This window comes from Falco biarmicus, chromosome 3 (genome assembly GCF_023638135.1).
Source record: "Falco biarmicus isolate bFalBia1 chromosome 3, bFalBia1.pri, whole genome shotgun sequence".
Lineage (NCBI taxonomy): Eukaryota > Metazoa > Chordata > Aves > Falconiformes > Falconidae > Falco > Falco biarmicus.
The window spans coordinates 47,324,015-47,339,502 of record NC_079290.1 but is presented as its reverse complement, the minus strand read 5'-3'; the positions used below and the strand labels follow the sequence as shown (position 1 = coordinate 47,339,502).

Genomic DNA, 15,488 nt, shown 5'->3' with positions numbered 1-15,488 from the left:
ATGCTAAGAGGCGATGTTAATTTTTTAAATAGGATATTTCACTGAAAATTAAAATACATAGGAGATAACAGAGACAAGCAGAGCATTTCACATCATTACAGTTAAACATTTACAAGTTAAAAATTAAGCAAAAACCTGTATCAGTCAGAACCCATGCTATAAGCATGTAGGCATGCACACATGCACACATACACACGAAACCAGACTGCAGTATAGGATTATTTTTTTTTTAATTATTTTTTTTAAACAAAGCCAGAAGCAATTCTTCCAAGTGATGTTACAATTACACAGCTAAGGTGTACTTGTAAAAAGTCCCTACTTTGGCCAATTAAAGCCTACAGTTATTTTCATTATTTTTCCAATCCTTTTCAGACTGTTCAGAAGATTTAACTATAGCACAAGCTCTGCAATGCTCTTCAACAAACTCAGGTGTCCCAAACAAAACAGAATTTATTCAAAGTAAAAACAATGCACTTCTCAACTTTTACAAAATGTCTGTGAATTTGCTCTATGCACATAGGTCTCCTCCCAGGGAATTCATAGCTAGCGGAGCAACACTAGGTTTTAATATTAAACAACCCAAGACTACTTCATTTCTGCAACAGCCATTCCAAAAAATGCTCTCCAAAACACAGCATTTTAATTAACACACCAAGAAAACTCCCCTGAAGACCTGCTACACACAAAAGAATTGCTGTGATCCAAACGAATCTGCACGTTTTCCCCTATTATCCTGCCTTAATTTATCATACCAGGGCCGATTTGATACCTTTCCATTAAGGAAAAGAACAACGAACCATCCCTCTGCTAGAGGCAGAGGTGCTGCAGAGGTGATGATAACCCCAGGAAAAGAGAAGCTGTCTCTTTAAAATGCCCTGCTATGTCCCTGATCCCACGTGGAACCAACATCAGCAGCACTTTCGCATTAACTTCAATGTGAGGCGAGATGAGGCATCATTATTTTATATAAATAAAACGAGGAGACTGCAGAATACATTCTTTGTAGGAGACAAACAGGTGAACTGAACGTGCCAGGGAAATCAGCAACCACCCGCAGAAAAGGTGCCCTGCCCCTGAGCCCTCTCTGCTTTCCCTATGGAGCATTACCTCAACCCCACACTACTCTGAAGAATCCAGTTTAAATAGAGGAGGGAGCCACCAGGAAAACTTGAAATTCAAAGGCAACGAAAATGCACTTTATAAACCGGAAAGGTTTACTCTTTGCCTCACACATCCTAATTAGATCAGGAAAGTGACACTACAAAGGCATTACATTCCGGTCTGGGGAAAAAAAAAAAAAAAAAAGAAAAAAGAAAAAAAAGAAAAGAAAAAAAGACAGAGGAAAAGAAAAGAGCCCCCATCTCCCCAAACCCCCCAAACATACAAAAAAGCATTAAAAAAGGAAGTTATAAAGCAGCACATACAGCATTTATCTTATCTAGAATCACTACACATTACCCCCGAGTTAGGCACTTTCTGCACTATCATCTCCCCCTACCTCTCTCTCCTGAAAGGGATTTTCATGTTTTCTCATTGTCGGTGGCGAGTTATAAGAGGCTTTCGCCTTTCCAAAGAATTAATCAACAAAAAAAAAAATAATAAATATTAACTCCTTGCTCCCTGAAACCTTAAAACAGTCTCGGGAAGACAGGGGTTTTATTATGTTACCTTGAAGAAGAAAAGGGGGAGCAGCCCCGATTTTTAGGTATTTTTTGGCATTTTTTTCTGATTTTTATTTTGTTATATGCCTCAGTTCTCCCTCCATTTTGGTTGTTTATGATACTGACAACAAGCTGTCCCTGCTCTCTCTCTCTCCGGATCTCTCCTGCTTTCAGTTAGCAAACCCCCCTCCCCAATGCAATACGACTCAGCACTTACTTGGGTTCACACTTTGCACTAAACACACACCGATGGGGAAGGGGAAAGCTTCTGGGCCACTCGGAGGGGGCGAGCAGACAAATTCGTTTCTTTATTACGAAAAAAAACCACTTTTGTCCGAAAAACGACGGGAAAGGGGGGTCGAGTGCCCCAAAGTCACTCCGGATCCCCCCAAAGACGCAGCCGCCAGGTCCGGGGGACACCCCACGGGTAGCCGGGTCCACGGGGGAAATTTCTGTGCGAAATTCGGCCGGTTTGAGGCGGGGGGCGAATTTATATTAATTTTTTCCCTCATTTTTCGGCACCGCGGTCTCTAATGTCTTCCGCTCCCTCTCGCCGCTCTCGCCGCTGTCACTGCATTCACAGCACAGGCTCCGGAGAGGCGAGGAGGGGAGGGGGCGGCCGCGCAGCTCCTGCCCCTGCCCCAGCCCCGCGCCGCCGCCGCGGCCCCGGCCCGCCGTGGGGGTCTGCGGCGGGCACCCCGCGCCCTCCTGCCGTCCCCCGGGCAGACCGCTGCCTCGCCCGCTCGCTCGCGAACCAACATAGCGCCGCGGGGAGGGAGGGGAGGAGTGGAGGAAACTCCTGAGAGAGGTTTTTCTGAAAATCATCTCTTTCTCCCTCCGAGGGAGGGGAAGGGGGGCACCGCTCGCCTCGCCTCCCCTCCCCTGCTTTTCCCCTCCGGGGGGGTCCGACGCGGGGCGGCGGGGGGCTGCGGGAGATGGGGGGAGAGGGGATGGAAGGGAGGGATGGTTAACACAAACTTTTCCTCACTGCTCGCTGCTCCTCTCTCCTCTCCCCCCTCCTTCTCCTCCTCCCCCTTCATAATTTAAATAACCCTGATATTTCTCTGCTAAACCCCGGCGCCTGCCCCCCAAACCCGCAGCAGACTCACCGCGGGAGCCTCAGCATCCCCTCTGCGCCCCGTTTCCACCCTTTACAGTGTTCTCCGATTTTTCTGTAATTTTTTCCCCATATTTCGGGCTGGACGCGGCGGGCCTGGAAATTGTTTGCTTTCCCGTCTTTCCAGCAGCCATTGTAGTGTATGCGCTGCGGTGCAGCCCAGCCTGCCGCACACGCCGCGCCCACACCGCCCGCCGCCCACACGCACCGCGGGTTGGACGCCTCCCCCAGTCAGTCAGGGCCGCGGCCGCGCCCCGCCGCCGGCGCCTGCGGCCCGCGCCGCCCGTCCCGTTGGTGGAAAGAGGCGCCGCTCAAGGCCGGGGCGGACCCGCCGCCGCCGCCATTGGCGGCCCGGCCTTGCCACTCAGCGCCGCCGGGGCGTGGGCGGCGGCGGCGCTGGGCCGGGGGGAGCCGCGAGGCCGGGAGCGGGGTAGGCTGCGCCCGTATTTAAGCGGGCTGCCCGAGCCGCTGACGTCTTTCGAATTGGAGACGGGCTGCCCCCTCCCGCCCGGGCTCCCGCGGACACGGCCGGGGACGGAGGTGAGTGCCGCCGGCGGCCCGCGCTGCCCGCTCGCCTGCCGTGCCTGCGCCCGGGCGCCGCGTCCCCTTCCCCGCCGCGGGGGAGAGGGCTCGCCTGCCCTTCGCCGCCCGTCCGCGGGCGGCGGGAGCCCTGCCTGGGCCCGGCGGCGGGGCCCGGCCACCGCGCTCCGGCGGCAGGTGGTGCTCGGGGGAGGCTGCGCGCGCGCCGGCCGTTGGGCGCCGGGGGCCGCTGGGGCCGCGGGCCGTTACCCGCGCGAGGCGGCGAGGAGGCGGCGCGGCAGGAACGGGGCGCCGGGCTCCTCCGGCCGGGCCCCTGCCGCCGTGAGGGAAGGCAGGGCTGGGTGGCGGGCCGCACCCCGTGGCGGCCGGGCCGCCCGCCCCCCCCTGCACCTGACGTGCCCCCCAGCCACCCTCTGGGGGCTGAGGGGGGGGGGGGGGGGGCAGCTCGGCCGTGCCGGCCTTCCGGGCCCGCCGGCGGCCTCGCCCACCCGCCGCTCGAACAGCGATAAAAGCGGTGGGGTTTCTACACGGCCTCCACGCCGGGGTTTAAGGTTTAATAAGCTGGTCTGTAGGGCGGCGTAATTAGCAATTCTGTCTGTATGCATGCATGCATTTAAAAAAAAGAACACTTTTCAATGGGAGGGAGCCTGCAGAAAAATACCCTGATGGATTATGAACGGAAAAAGCCCTAGGGTTGAAGAGCGCTAGTAACAAACGTATTTCTCTGTGGTACAGTTTACAAATGTTAATGCGTTAAAGCATAATTAAGAACTGTGGAATAGACAAGCCTTTGGTTGTGGTTGGGCTCTGACCTGTCACCCGAAAGCAGGAAGGGAAGGCTGTGCATGTGTAGAAAGTGCAGGGCAAAGCTCGCTTTCTGCCCAACTGCTCGCTCCATCACAACACCACAGTGCTTTGGTGCGACCTGCCTGCCCTTCTAGCTAGTAGTGCTGCAAATCCTGAAGAAAGGAAGCCTTTAGGAGATGGGGGGAGAGAGGAACGTGAGCAGGAGCTATCAGACCTTTTTGGTAGTACTAAGCATGTTCAAGCCTTTGCCTACTCTTGAGCTAAGCAGCTTCATGAGAACCTGAACTGCCTGTTCATTAGGTAAGTATTTAATGTATTGTGTGCATTGTTCCTTAAACCAGGCATGGTTGCAGACTGCTGGTGGTGTAACCAGACTGAAAACTTTAATTGCAGTTTGTATAATGAACGCTGATGAAGCTTCCTGTGACTTGCGAATGCTCTTTCAGGGAGTAAGGCTGAAGTCAATCCAACACTGTACTCCTTGAGGCATGTCTGCTTAGGTGGTACTTACACCTCTGAGGTCAGTGAAGCAGAGAGTTATAACACAGATGCAAACAAACCTCTGAAAAACATGTCTGTGGTACTAACTTTGATGAGGCATTGTGATATGCTGCTTTTGTTTTCTTTTCCTCCCCATCCTTCCTTGAAGTCTGGGATGATGCTATTGTTATACATGCTTGTGTTTCCATTTGAGTTGGAAGTGCCTGATCAAAAATTCTCTTGCACCCACAAAAAAGCAAACATTTGCCTAGCTTGTAAAGTGAACTTGAACACTGGATAGTTCTCAAAGGAAAGTGGAGGAGTTTCCTGATGCTGTTCTTTAAAAGGCCTGTTTGCCAAAAATGACCATGCAGAACGCAAAAAATACTCCAAGCATCAGGAGAGTATACTTGTGTAAGATGTAAGGTTTATTTGCCTGGAATATCTTTGTCTTACCCAAAAAAGAACCTTCATTTGAAACATTGTTTTCTGTCTGAGAGCTACTAAACAGCAGTATTTGATTATTTTTTTTCTGGTACCAAACAAAACTGGGTTTTTACTGCAGACTTCTGAGTTTGCAATCTCTAACGTGAACAGACACAGGTTGAAATTTAGAATAAGCAATGTTTTTTAAGAAAAAAATCCCAACAGTATCAATCAAGGATGTTCTTTCACAATTTCCTTCAGTAGCTGTACTTTAACTTGCTGCAAAGAGCTCTCTCCTTCGCTCCTGTGTTTCTGCTTGCATTGGCTCAAACAGTCATCTGGTCAACATTAATTTATTCTTGGTTATATTCAGTATTTGTTTGGAACAAATACCTGCATGGCCATATGTGTGCCAGAGGCAATATGTGGGAAGTTGTAAAGGGAACGAGCGTCTGCTGTTCATCTTGATGTCATCGTCTTGGATCAGTGTAGGTTCTCGGCACTGAACTCTGTCAAGCTTACAGTTCCTAGAGTCAGCGTCAAACTACTAAACTGATGAAAAATGTTAGTCAAGCTGTCATTGACAGAATGTAAGTGGGTCTGGTCCCTCCTTGTGGTGGAACAGTTTCTTTTTCTGTTAAATGTGATACAGCCACAGATGGTTGGGCACTTGTTACACCTGGGAAAGCTCAGTGAAGATACAGATGTGATCCAGCTAAGGACTAGGCACAAATCTGGAAAAGTTTACTTGTACATTGCTCCCACACACTATTAATTGAAGTGTCTACAGTGTGTTGGCCTGTGAACAGCTTCTACAGAGCTGTTTCTCCTACATGACACGGTCATTTTCTCGACTATGTGACAGGCTGGTACAAGAGTCACTGCAGTGGCTCCATTCTCTGCAGGAATTTATTCAGGGAGTAAGCAGGCTTGGTGACAGGCTAAACTTGCCTGAGCTGTCTTGCTGTTAGTGCTTCTGAGGTAACATTTTTGCAAAAGGTATTTATTTAGTGGTTGTGATTGTCTTTGGCTGTTTTTTTAAAGACGGCCAAGCTGTTACTGGAAGGCCTTTATTACATGCTGAAGTTCAAACTTAATCCTGAGCTACTGTTAAAAGTAGATACTTAACCTGCTTCTTTTCTCTTTCTAGCCAAGATACAAGTGTCTGTCTGCAATGCCCAGGCATGCACAACAGTTTAGAGACCATGATACAAATCCATGTATAGCGGTAAGATGACCAAATTGTGATTTCTATTTGTATGTTTCAATGTTAAATAATGCAATTTCTGTAGGTTTTTTTATGGATAGCCTTCTGGTATTGGCATTTTGCATGATCTTAGAGTCTGAAGATGGGAAAAGGTGAAAATCATCCATTATAGTAAGTGAAATATCAATAAGTAATTACTCATAAATGAGAGTAATACAACCGATAGCGATCTCCTCAGTTTTCTGCCCCTAAAAGCAGTGCCTGAAATCCTGGTTAGACAAGCTTGGTTGATGTTTGCAAAGATGCTTGGTCTGACCCACAAAAGACTTTTAAACAACTACTCTGTGGACTCTATCCTTACAATTCAAAGCGTACTAATGTCTGTTATCTCTAAATGAAGTCATTGCTTGCAATTACTGATTATCCTTTGTGATAGGTGTTCCTCTGGTCTCTTTGATAGAATTCTTTCATCTGAGAAGCTGCCTCCTATTTCATAGATATTGTTGGACTTGTTAGAATTTTTAGACACAGAGCACACTAATTTCCCTCAGCTCTGAAGTATTTTCCCTATTAAAGGAAACAGATGCCTCTAGAAAATGCATGGACGACAATAACTATAAAAAGGATATGTGTACTGATTATTTTCTGAAGTACAAAAGCTGCAGAAAATTCTGGGTAAGCACAGTAGATTTTTTTAAATTTTCTAAGCACATCATTTCTGACACACGGCTTTCTGAACTTTCACAACTTGTGCTGACTGCTATGGTTTTTAGTGACTTACAGGCCTAGAGTAATCTTGGCATGTGTAGCTGGGAGACTCAAACTGATGCATGTCAAAGTACTTCACTTGTTTCTCTGAAGTTTACCCTCTTAGATTGTGAGTCTGTGTTCTTGCAGTCCCTGCTATGTTTCCCCCTCTGAATTTCAGTCAGGCATTTCTAGTAATAAGTTTTGGGTTTAAATGGATATAATGAAAAAAATTCTGAAGTAAGATAAGGTCATCTGTTTTTCCATTGGTTTCGATCATGTTTACTTTAACCTAAGATAAAGCTTAGGAAAAGCTCTTTCTTATTTGGTGGTGTCCTTATTTCCTTTTCTCTTCTGGTAGGGAAGTATCGTGAGGATCTAGATGCAGTTAAACTGTTATCTGCTATTATGTCATAGTAGTAAAGAATCTTTTCGCTTAGCCATTAAATACTTGTGCAAACTATCAAAAAACTATTTGCCTGTTTATATGCATGTTAGTCTGACATAGTATAATGTGCATACTGTAATTTCACTGTCTTTTGAAGCAGCAAGGTAAACTAGTCGGTAACCAAAATATACTAGTATTTAACTAAAGATATCTGATAATCAGAAGGACTATCTGGCTCTTGATATGTAAAGAGTACTTCTGTTGAAGAATCTTATTTATTTGGAGCTCAGAGGCAGAGAATTCTGAGAAATCTGTGTTCTCATGGTCACTTTCTTCTATTTTCAGCATAACATCATGATACAAAGGAGAAGAAATGGTGTAAAACCAGAGATGCCCTCAGCAGAAGAGAGAAAGAAAATACTGGAATCAATGGGGAAGCCCTACTGACTAGAAACTTGCACGGACTGACTTTTCACTGTACATGTGAAGACTTACCAGCAGCAGGTTGCCCTCTTATGAAATGGACTTTACAGTTGCCAAATCTTGGATTAAAATAAGCTCTTAAATTTTGAAATGTGTGAGCTCTCTAGGATTCAACCTCTTGGTTTTATTCATATTGCCTGTCTGTGGAAGACATGGGTATTAACATAACTTTTGTCTAGATACATTGGATGTAGAAACTAACTTGCTGTGAAATGCTGAACAGAAAGTAAATGGCACTCACAGAAAGACTGTTTGAAAAGAGGGGGCTGATGAGTATTGCAGCGTAGTTCTAAGGATGGAACAGGTTGAGAGACTGGTATGTGCACAACATGTTTCTTGTATCCAGCTATGCTGCCTAATAGTACGGATTTACCATGTGTGATTTTATCACTATCTTTATGAGTTGTAGTCTGTGTCCCCAGTTTTAATAAGGCTGTTCATGAACTAAAAATCTGAAATCCAACAAGCCTGTCACTAGGCCTGCTGCTGCACTTACTGCTGACAGCAGAAGCTTGTAATAAATCAGATCTGCAGGCCTTGCTTGTTACAAGGTTAGAGAGGTTGATGCAGATAGAACTGAACTACTCAGGTCTGAACTGAATAGTACCTTCTGTGGATAGTAAATAGATACTTTGCTGGCAGGGAGGTAGGGGGGACTTGTAGACATGTAAACATATACTCTGAGTGACATGGCAGGTTTAACTATAGTACATGTATCTAAGACTCTGGACAGCTGAAGCCCTGGGTTTGGAAATGCTTACTCATACAAGACTACGAAACTGAGTTTGAACAGGTACTCTGATCTTAAGTAAGATTGATTCTTTAACTAAACCAAAGAACTAACAAGTGTAAATGTGTTGCTGTCTAGTGGAAACACTGTTTTCTTACCTCTAGTACCTTCTGTTATCCTGGCTTAAAAGCTTGCACCCTGTGGTAAAACAGAAAAAACACTGTCGTGAGCTCAAATTCCATATGAAATCCTTTAGGACTTGCTGTGATCAAGTTGGCAGAACTCTGGCTGACCTCGTGGAGGATGGTGTAAAAGTGTTGTCTCTCTATTTAGACTGTTTTGGAAAGACTTCATGGCTTCCTGTTTCTCCCTCTGTCTGGCTTGTCTTATTTCTTTCCACTGGAGGCCTATTTCCATGCTTAGTGCGATTTTTACACTTACCTTATATATAAATGGAAACACAATTTCCCTCTTGTTATTCGACCTGACCTGGTAACTAATAGAGATATGCTTTTGCTTCTCTTCTTTCTGGCTGTTCTCCTTATACATCTGAATTTCAAAATGGATTTGATCATACCTGTTCTGTTATTGGAATGAGTGTGTAACACTATACCTTTTGAGATGCAGCAATCTGAGCATGGCTGTGCAGCCTCCAAGCCATGTCACAAGTTCTCTAGTTTGTTGCTGGTAAGGGAAATGGACTCTCTTCAACCAGGATCATCAGGTTTTTTATTTTAAATTACTTTCTCTGCATGTAAAATTGAAACTTTGCTGACATCTTTTTTTTTGTGTGTGTGTAACAGAAGAAACTTTCATTATAGATTCAAAGGCACTTTCTTATGCATTGCCTCCTTGCCACCTTCTTCCAATACTTCCTACATACCAGTCTGTCTTCCCCCCACGTGCCTGCCCCCCCCCCCCCCCCCCACACACACATTTGGCACCAATTCTTTGTTACTGGTTTTGAGCACCTTGGTCTGTTCTCATTCTGACATGTTTTCTTCTAGTACCTTTGTTCTGTCTCTGATCTGTCTAATGATGTAATCCTGCAGTGACTTCCTATTACAGCTCCTTTTTGAAGGTCTTACGTTCTCTGTTCTCCCTGTCTTAGAGCAGAGCTCCTTGCTTTCATTAGTCAAACTTGGCCATAATACTTCCTCACTGGCCGTGCTTCTATTTGATCTTCTTATTGATCTGCAGTTTTTGGGGAGCTGTTGTCCTCTTTTTCCTTATGGCTATGTCTCTCTGGACTCTTCTGGTTTTGCTGCCTTGCTTGTCTAAGGGCACCTTCTCTCCTACTTGGCGCAGGTTTGTCATTTGGCACCTCTGCTCTATCTTTCAGCATGTTCTTTGCTCCTATGGCTTTAGCTGCTATTCTAGTGCTTGCTGTTTTCCTGTTGCTCTGCTCTTCTGGGCTTATGTTAAAATCAACTGTATGTTTTAGTTCTATGCAAGAAAAATGGCATCTACTATTGATGTGATTATGCTGAGTTTTCCTTGCATAAGCTCAGGTTCCTTAGTCATCTTGTTTATCCTAGGTTTTCCTTTCAACTTTTCTTTGAATGTAGAAATGCCCTTTCTCTTAGGTTAATTGTTGTATTTACAGTTTTTTTCTTGCCAGTATTTACTTGGAAAGTTTCCACTGTGTTTATTTTCTTCTAGGGGATGACCGACTTGTCTTTGGACTTTAATAGGAACCCTGTGCTACTTTGCCAAGTGTTTGTAAAGAAGCTAGTACTGGACTGCAGAAAGAAAAGGAGATGCATTCCCTGCTTTCATGTATCAATGCAAGAATGTGGGATCACAGGACAGGCTAAGGCACATGTAATGCAAGAACAGTATTCTAATATTAGATTTCCTGATCATCACTGAACATACATGGTAAGCTCCCTGTGGGTGTTAGAACAAAATAGAGTTTAGTGAAGAACTGAGGGCGATTTAAGCAGTGACTTTGTAGATTTAATTCAGGTAGTTAGTCATCTATTGTAGGGAATGCAGTTTATTCTTTTATTTCCATTGCATATGCCTTACAGTTGCTGTTAAGTAACAGTTTTATGAAAAATTTTGAAAAGCAAAAAGTTTTCTTCCTCATGTTGTAATGCCTCTCAAGTAATCCATTAGTTAAGCCTGGGTCTTCATCATTTTTTTTTTTTCCCGTCACTGGAGGTTGCTGTTCTTGCTTAAACTGCTAAAGCTCAAGAGTGGTAAGTTACGATAGCTAAAACACAGGCTCTTATGTATGAAATGGTTGAGTTTTTTCCATTAATTTTTGTAGTGTGATTAACTGTCTTTGGTTGTGAGCCAAAGACAATGGTCTTTTCCCTCATAAGCTCTCAAGTATATTCCATACTTCGCTGAAACACTGAGGTAAGCTATAGCCTGCCAGGTCTTACTGGGCTGAATTCTTAGTTTTGCTGAAGCATGCTCTTTTGTAGTAACCTAGAAAACATAACACAGTTGACCAATATCGTTAATACAGAAGCAGGGAAAGGACTGAGATGAGTTTTGTTGTGTTTGATAGGTGTAATTCTTAATTTTGCTTGTGGTACAAGGACCAAATCTGGATAGTGGCATTAATGTTTGATTATTTTTATTGGTTGACAGCTGGATGGTGCTGTTGCATAACAGACTATATGAAAAGAGACTCACTCCACCCACCACTGGCTCTTTCAAGCTTTTTTAGCCTCTTCCCACAGAGATGGCAAAATTCACACAGGAGAAAGGGAAGATTGGTACTGCCTCTACACTACAAACAGAGGAGCAGGACAAGAGTCTAAGTTGCTACTGTTTGCACAGGTTTCTGTGCAGCTTGAGAAGTTTTGGACTATGGTCCTTGAAAAAGAGTATTTTTCACAGTGTTCATTTGATCACAGTTGAGCACTGAGCAGCAGCTGTAGGCTCTCTGCCAGGCCCAGGTGAACATCCAGACTCCCATATGTACATTTTTTTACTATCTCATCCTTCCCATTACCTTGCAGTGCGAGGCCTTTATGTTTGGCTCCAGAAGCTTTCTGCTGCCAGAGCTGGGATGAGTCCGTGCTCTTGAAGGTGTTGAAGTTTGTCATCTAGCTCAAGTCCTGAAGACTTTTTTTTTTTTGGATTTAATAGCTGAAGCTTTGAAAGGCAGGGAGCTGCATGCGCTGCAACTCTTGAGTGTTTTCCATGGTCTTCCCCTAATAAAACTTTGCACTTGTGTGATCAAGGGTATGCATATAAGGAAGGTTTTCCTAAAACTTGTGCGGAATAGATGGGATGAATGTAGAGTATACAATGTTATTCTGCTCTAATGCCTTTGGAGGCAGCCCTTAACTCAAACTCGGGCTAAAAGTATCTGCATCTTTAAAGTCAGCCAAAATAGCTATGAAAAAAGCAGTTGTAATCTGAAAAGTCTGGAAAAATAGCACACTACTGCAGACTTTTATTCTCTTTCAAGAATTGGAGGCAACTGGAGGAAAAAATTCTGTAAGAAAGTAGTGAAACAAGCATAGTACGAGTCTTTGTTGTTGCAGCCTATTTGATAGAAAAAAACCTGAGGGAAGTACTGCATTTATACTGACTGAATACAGCATATCATGAAAGTAAAACTTCAGTATGTTTTGTATACGTGACACCATGTATGTAGTAACTGAGGCTCAGCAGATTTTTAGTAACTTCGCTCCATCCTTTAGGATCCTTTCTGTCTGGATGGCTGCTATCTCAAAATCCTTTTCAGAGGATTTTCAGTTTTAAGACCTTCAGTGTAAAAATCTTAGATCACACAATTACTTCCCTTTTGACAACTAAGCTGCTAGACTGAATGCAGCAACTTTAAATTCTTTGCAACTTGCTTGTCTCTCTTCAGCATGCCTTTCAATAAACTCTGCTGTTTCCTCACACTGATGCTATATTCTACCCTGTGGACACTGTTCTCTTACTGTGTTATTTTTTGATTATATTTTTTCCTTCAGGTACAATACTGTTTCATCTCCTGATTTCTATATTACCTTTTTGCTTTTATCAATTACCCTGCTTCCCACCCTGTCTTGTAACTTTGCTCACCATGCCTGAGATTCAAAGTTAATCTTTGAGGTTTTATTCTACAGCTTTATCCTCCCCTGTTGCCTGATCAGCTCTTTTGCAAGCTAATTTACATTAGCTCTGGCTGAAATACCTTCTCTCTCATGAAAAAAATCAGTTGTATAATGCATATATAAGTGCCTTGGTTTTAAGAACACTGTCTTTCAACTCAGAAATACAATTCTTTAGTTAATGCCCTGTGATAAAAAAGAAAGAGGCTACTGTAGTAGCAAACTCGCAAGACTACATGTGTATCTGTATAAAATGTTAATGAGGTAGCTGGTGAAAGCATCTCCCCTCCCTTTTTTTTTTTAATTCTGTTAACCCTTTCTCAAAAAAAGCTTTCCAGGCTCATTTGTTGTATGGTGGCATGTTACATGTAATTCAAGCTGTCTGCTCCTTGAGCAGCAACCTGCCATTTCTGATTGGTGTGTAGAATTCTGTACACAGCTATGGCACTAGAGAAACATTAAAAATAATACTGAAGTTGGTTAGGCTGAGAGCCATGATAGATTTTCCTGTCTTTCTGATACTGAAGTAATGTGGCAGATGGCCTAATTATTATTAGCAGTTCCTTCCCTAGCAAATCTCTTCTGAGGAGAGACAAGAGGGGTGTTTAATATGAAATGCTTTTTCCTGATGCTGTCTGTGGGAGTAATTCCTTATTTTGTTATATAATACCGAACAATCAGATAAGCTGGGTGGCATGGTTTTTCTGTCAAGGAGACAGAAGTTTCTTTTGGTGGTGGTTTGTTTTTTTTAAAGCTAATAAAACCTTCATTGTCAGTGAAGCTAGGCATACATCTATTTTTCTAAAACTTTTTTAAAATGAACTTTGAGTATTCTTTTCTAGATCTAGGCTTTTTCCAAAATCCTAAAGGATTATTGATATTCACAGCCTCCCTGTGTCAGGGGCTTTGTGGTTGTTTGGGGTTTTTTTGCAACATTCAGCTTGAGCAGATTCTGTCTGGACCACCAACCCTAATTTATTTAAATCTATGTGGAGCTGTTTCACAACCTGCTATTGTTTCTTTTTTTTAAAACTCAGATATTGATTGTTGGTGAATTGTGTTTTGCATTGCACTATTCTTCCAATCATCACTCTCTTAAAAGTCCCACTACACTTGGGCTACCTCTTTACCTATTTTACTTTGATAAAAAGCAATGTGCTGTAAACACTTAGTGATATTTAAGTGACTTTGGCAGAATACAGACTTGAAAAGGAAATGAAAATTGCTCAATCCCTGCTATTTTCTTGAACATTGCTTTCATTTTCAAAGAGTTTCAAAAACATCTTGCTTCCTCTTTCAATTTCATAATACTTCTGGGTCACATTAGTGGATGCAAGCTATGAGCCACCTTTTGAAGCTGCTATGTAACAAACATTTTCTCTTAATGTCAAACTCTTACTTTACGTGGAAAACACTTTTACCCTTTTATGGCAAATGTTTCTACAAATACTGCCTTCTGTTTTAGCTTTTTTCTCTGTACTACATACTTCATTCTCTTCTAGCAGAGAGGTCCTTTTGTATCTAACATTCTCAGTGGAACAGAAATGCATGCATCTTTGCCTGTTCTTTATCTCTCACTTCTCAGTATTTTAAGTTTACACCTTTTCCAATATACTTTAAGAAAATTTTTTTAAAATTCAGCCTTTGAATTTGAAAAGGTACTGTTTAATTCCTGTACTTTAGCACCTTAACTATGCTGTGCTTGGTTTGGTTTGGTTGGGTTGGTTTTTTTTAATACTTCATGTGATAGTCCCTGGCACAAAGGACAGGTTTTGTGCCTGGAAGCTATCAGTGTCATCCATTGCCCTGTAACATAAGAATGGTCACCCTTAGTCATTGCAAAACACCATTTCATGTGTGCTGTGAATCAGTAGATTTAAAATAAAAAGTAACAACAAAACAATTTTTACAAAAGCAAGCCTCTCCTTAAATTTACTGTTACTGGAAATAAAAAGATTTCTTTAACTGCTTTTTAGTAAAGGCACTTGAATATGAATGCTGGATGATATTAAAAGCTTCAAACTATACAGTTTGGCAACTGTGTAGGTTGCGGATCAGATTTATGTTGTATATACATACAAGAAAATTGGTGTCTTAACATGGAAAACAATAAAAGATGATGTATAATGACAAACAAGATTATGCTTAAGTTGGAGAAGAGGGTACTCACTGAATATGCTAAAGGCAATTCACAGCTTTTAAGACAAAGACTAATAGCAGAAATAGGGGAAATCGGCTCAAGTTTGCAAACAATCATAAGCCTGTTTAGATTCTTCACATTTTTTGATTATAAAAGATTACAGTTCTGTTAGAAAAGATTTTTTGCAATGTCTTTGCAGAAATGGCCTGCTAGTAATACTTTCTTATATTGTCACATGAATCTCAAAAACTTGTCTTGCCTTGAAACTTGTAACCCTGAGCAGTCCTTGACTCTGGAGTTTGATGCAACTGTTGAAGTGATCAGTGAATGTGATTGTATATTAAAAGTATGTGTGAGGTTTTGTGATGTATTTTCTCCTGATTTTTTTGTGAAGTAGTGAAACTGAATGAAGCTGCTACACTGGAATGTTAGCAATACAGTGCTTGCCTCTGTGCCTGAGTAACAAAAGGATGGAATGAAGATAAAGGCACAGATCCTAGTATAGGGTGTATGCTATGAATTTGCTGTATCCTGCAATACTGGTCTTTAGTACTTTGGCTCTAGGTTTCCTAATGGTGAATGGATTTGGACAGATGTTACTGATGGTCTGAGAAATGCTGTGTTTCAGTAGTCTACTTGACAGGTAAACAAAATCAGTTCCTTAAAGATGCTGATTTAAGATTCTGGGATGGTCC

At 42.9% G+C, this 15,488-nt stretch overlaps 2 protein-coding genes across 12 annotated transcripts in view; one reads left to right on the top strand and one right to left on the bottom strand.

Annotated features, from left to right (window-relative positions):
• Positions 1-2,905, bottom strand: part of PLAG1 (PLAG1 zinc finger) — a 52,663-nt gene extending 49,758 nt beyond the window's left edge. For 2 of the 4 annotated variants that reach the window (XM_056332253.1, XM_056332256.1), the window contains exon 1: positions 2,771-2,905. The gene's annotated coding sequence lies outside the window, so the exon portion shown is untranslated. Of the gene's footprint in view, positions 1-1,498; positions 2,236-2,770 lie in introns of those variants that run through there. The other 2 variants (XM_056332254.1, XM_056332255.1) reach the window with 2 other exon arrangements.
• A 227-nt stretch (positions 2,906-3,132) lies between these two features.
• Positions 3,133-15,163, top strand: CHCHD7 (coiled-coil-helix-coiled-coil-helix domain containing 7). 8 transcript variants are annotated; one of them, XM_056332265.1, is made up of 6 exons: positions 3,185-3,318; positions 6,182-6,259; positions 6,815-6,913; positions 7,719-7,850; positions 10,281-10,467; positions 11,191-15,163. In XM_056332265.1, exons 2-4 carry the CDS (start codon positions 6,206-6,208, stop codon positions 7,818-7,820), a joined length of 255 nt encoding a protein of 84 aa, XP_056188240.1. In that variant the 5' UTR covers positions 3,185-3,318; positions 6,182-6,205; the 3' UTR covers positions 7,821-7,850; positions 10,281-10,467; positions 11,191-15,163. The 8 variants fall into 8 exon arrangements, with proteins under 8 accessions (XP_056188242.1, XP_056188240.1, XP_056188238.1 ...); XM_056332263.1 differs by having other exon boundaries at positions 10,249-10,467; XM_056332264.1 differs by having other exon boundaries at positions 7,719-7,877.
• The last annotated feature ends 325 nt before the right edge of the window (positions 15,164-15,488 follow it).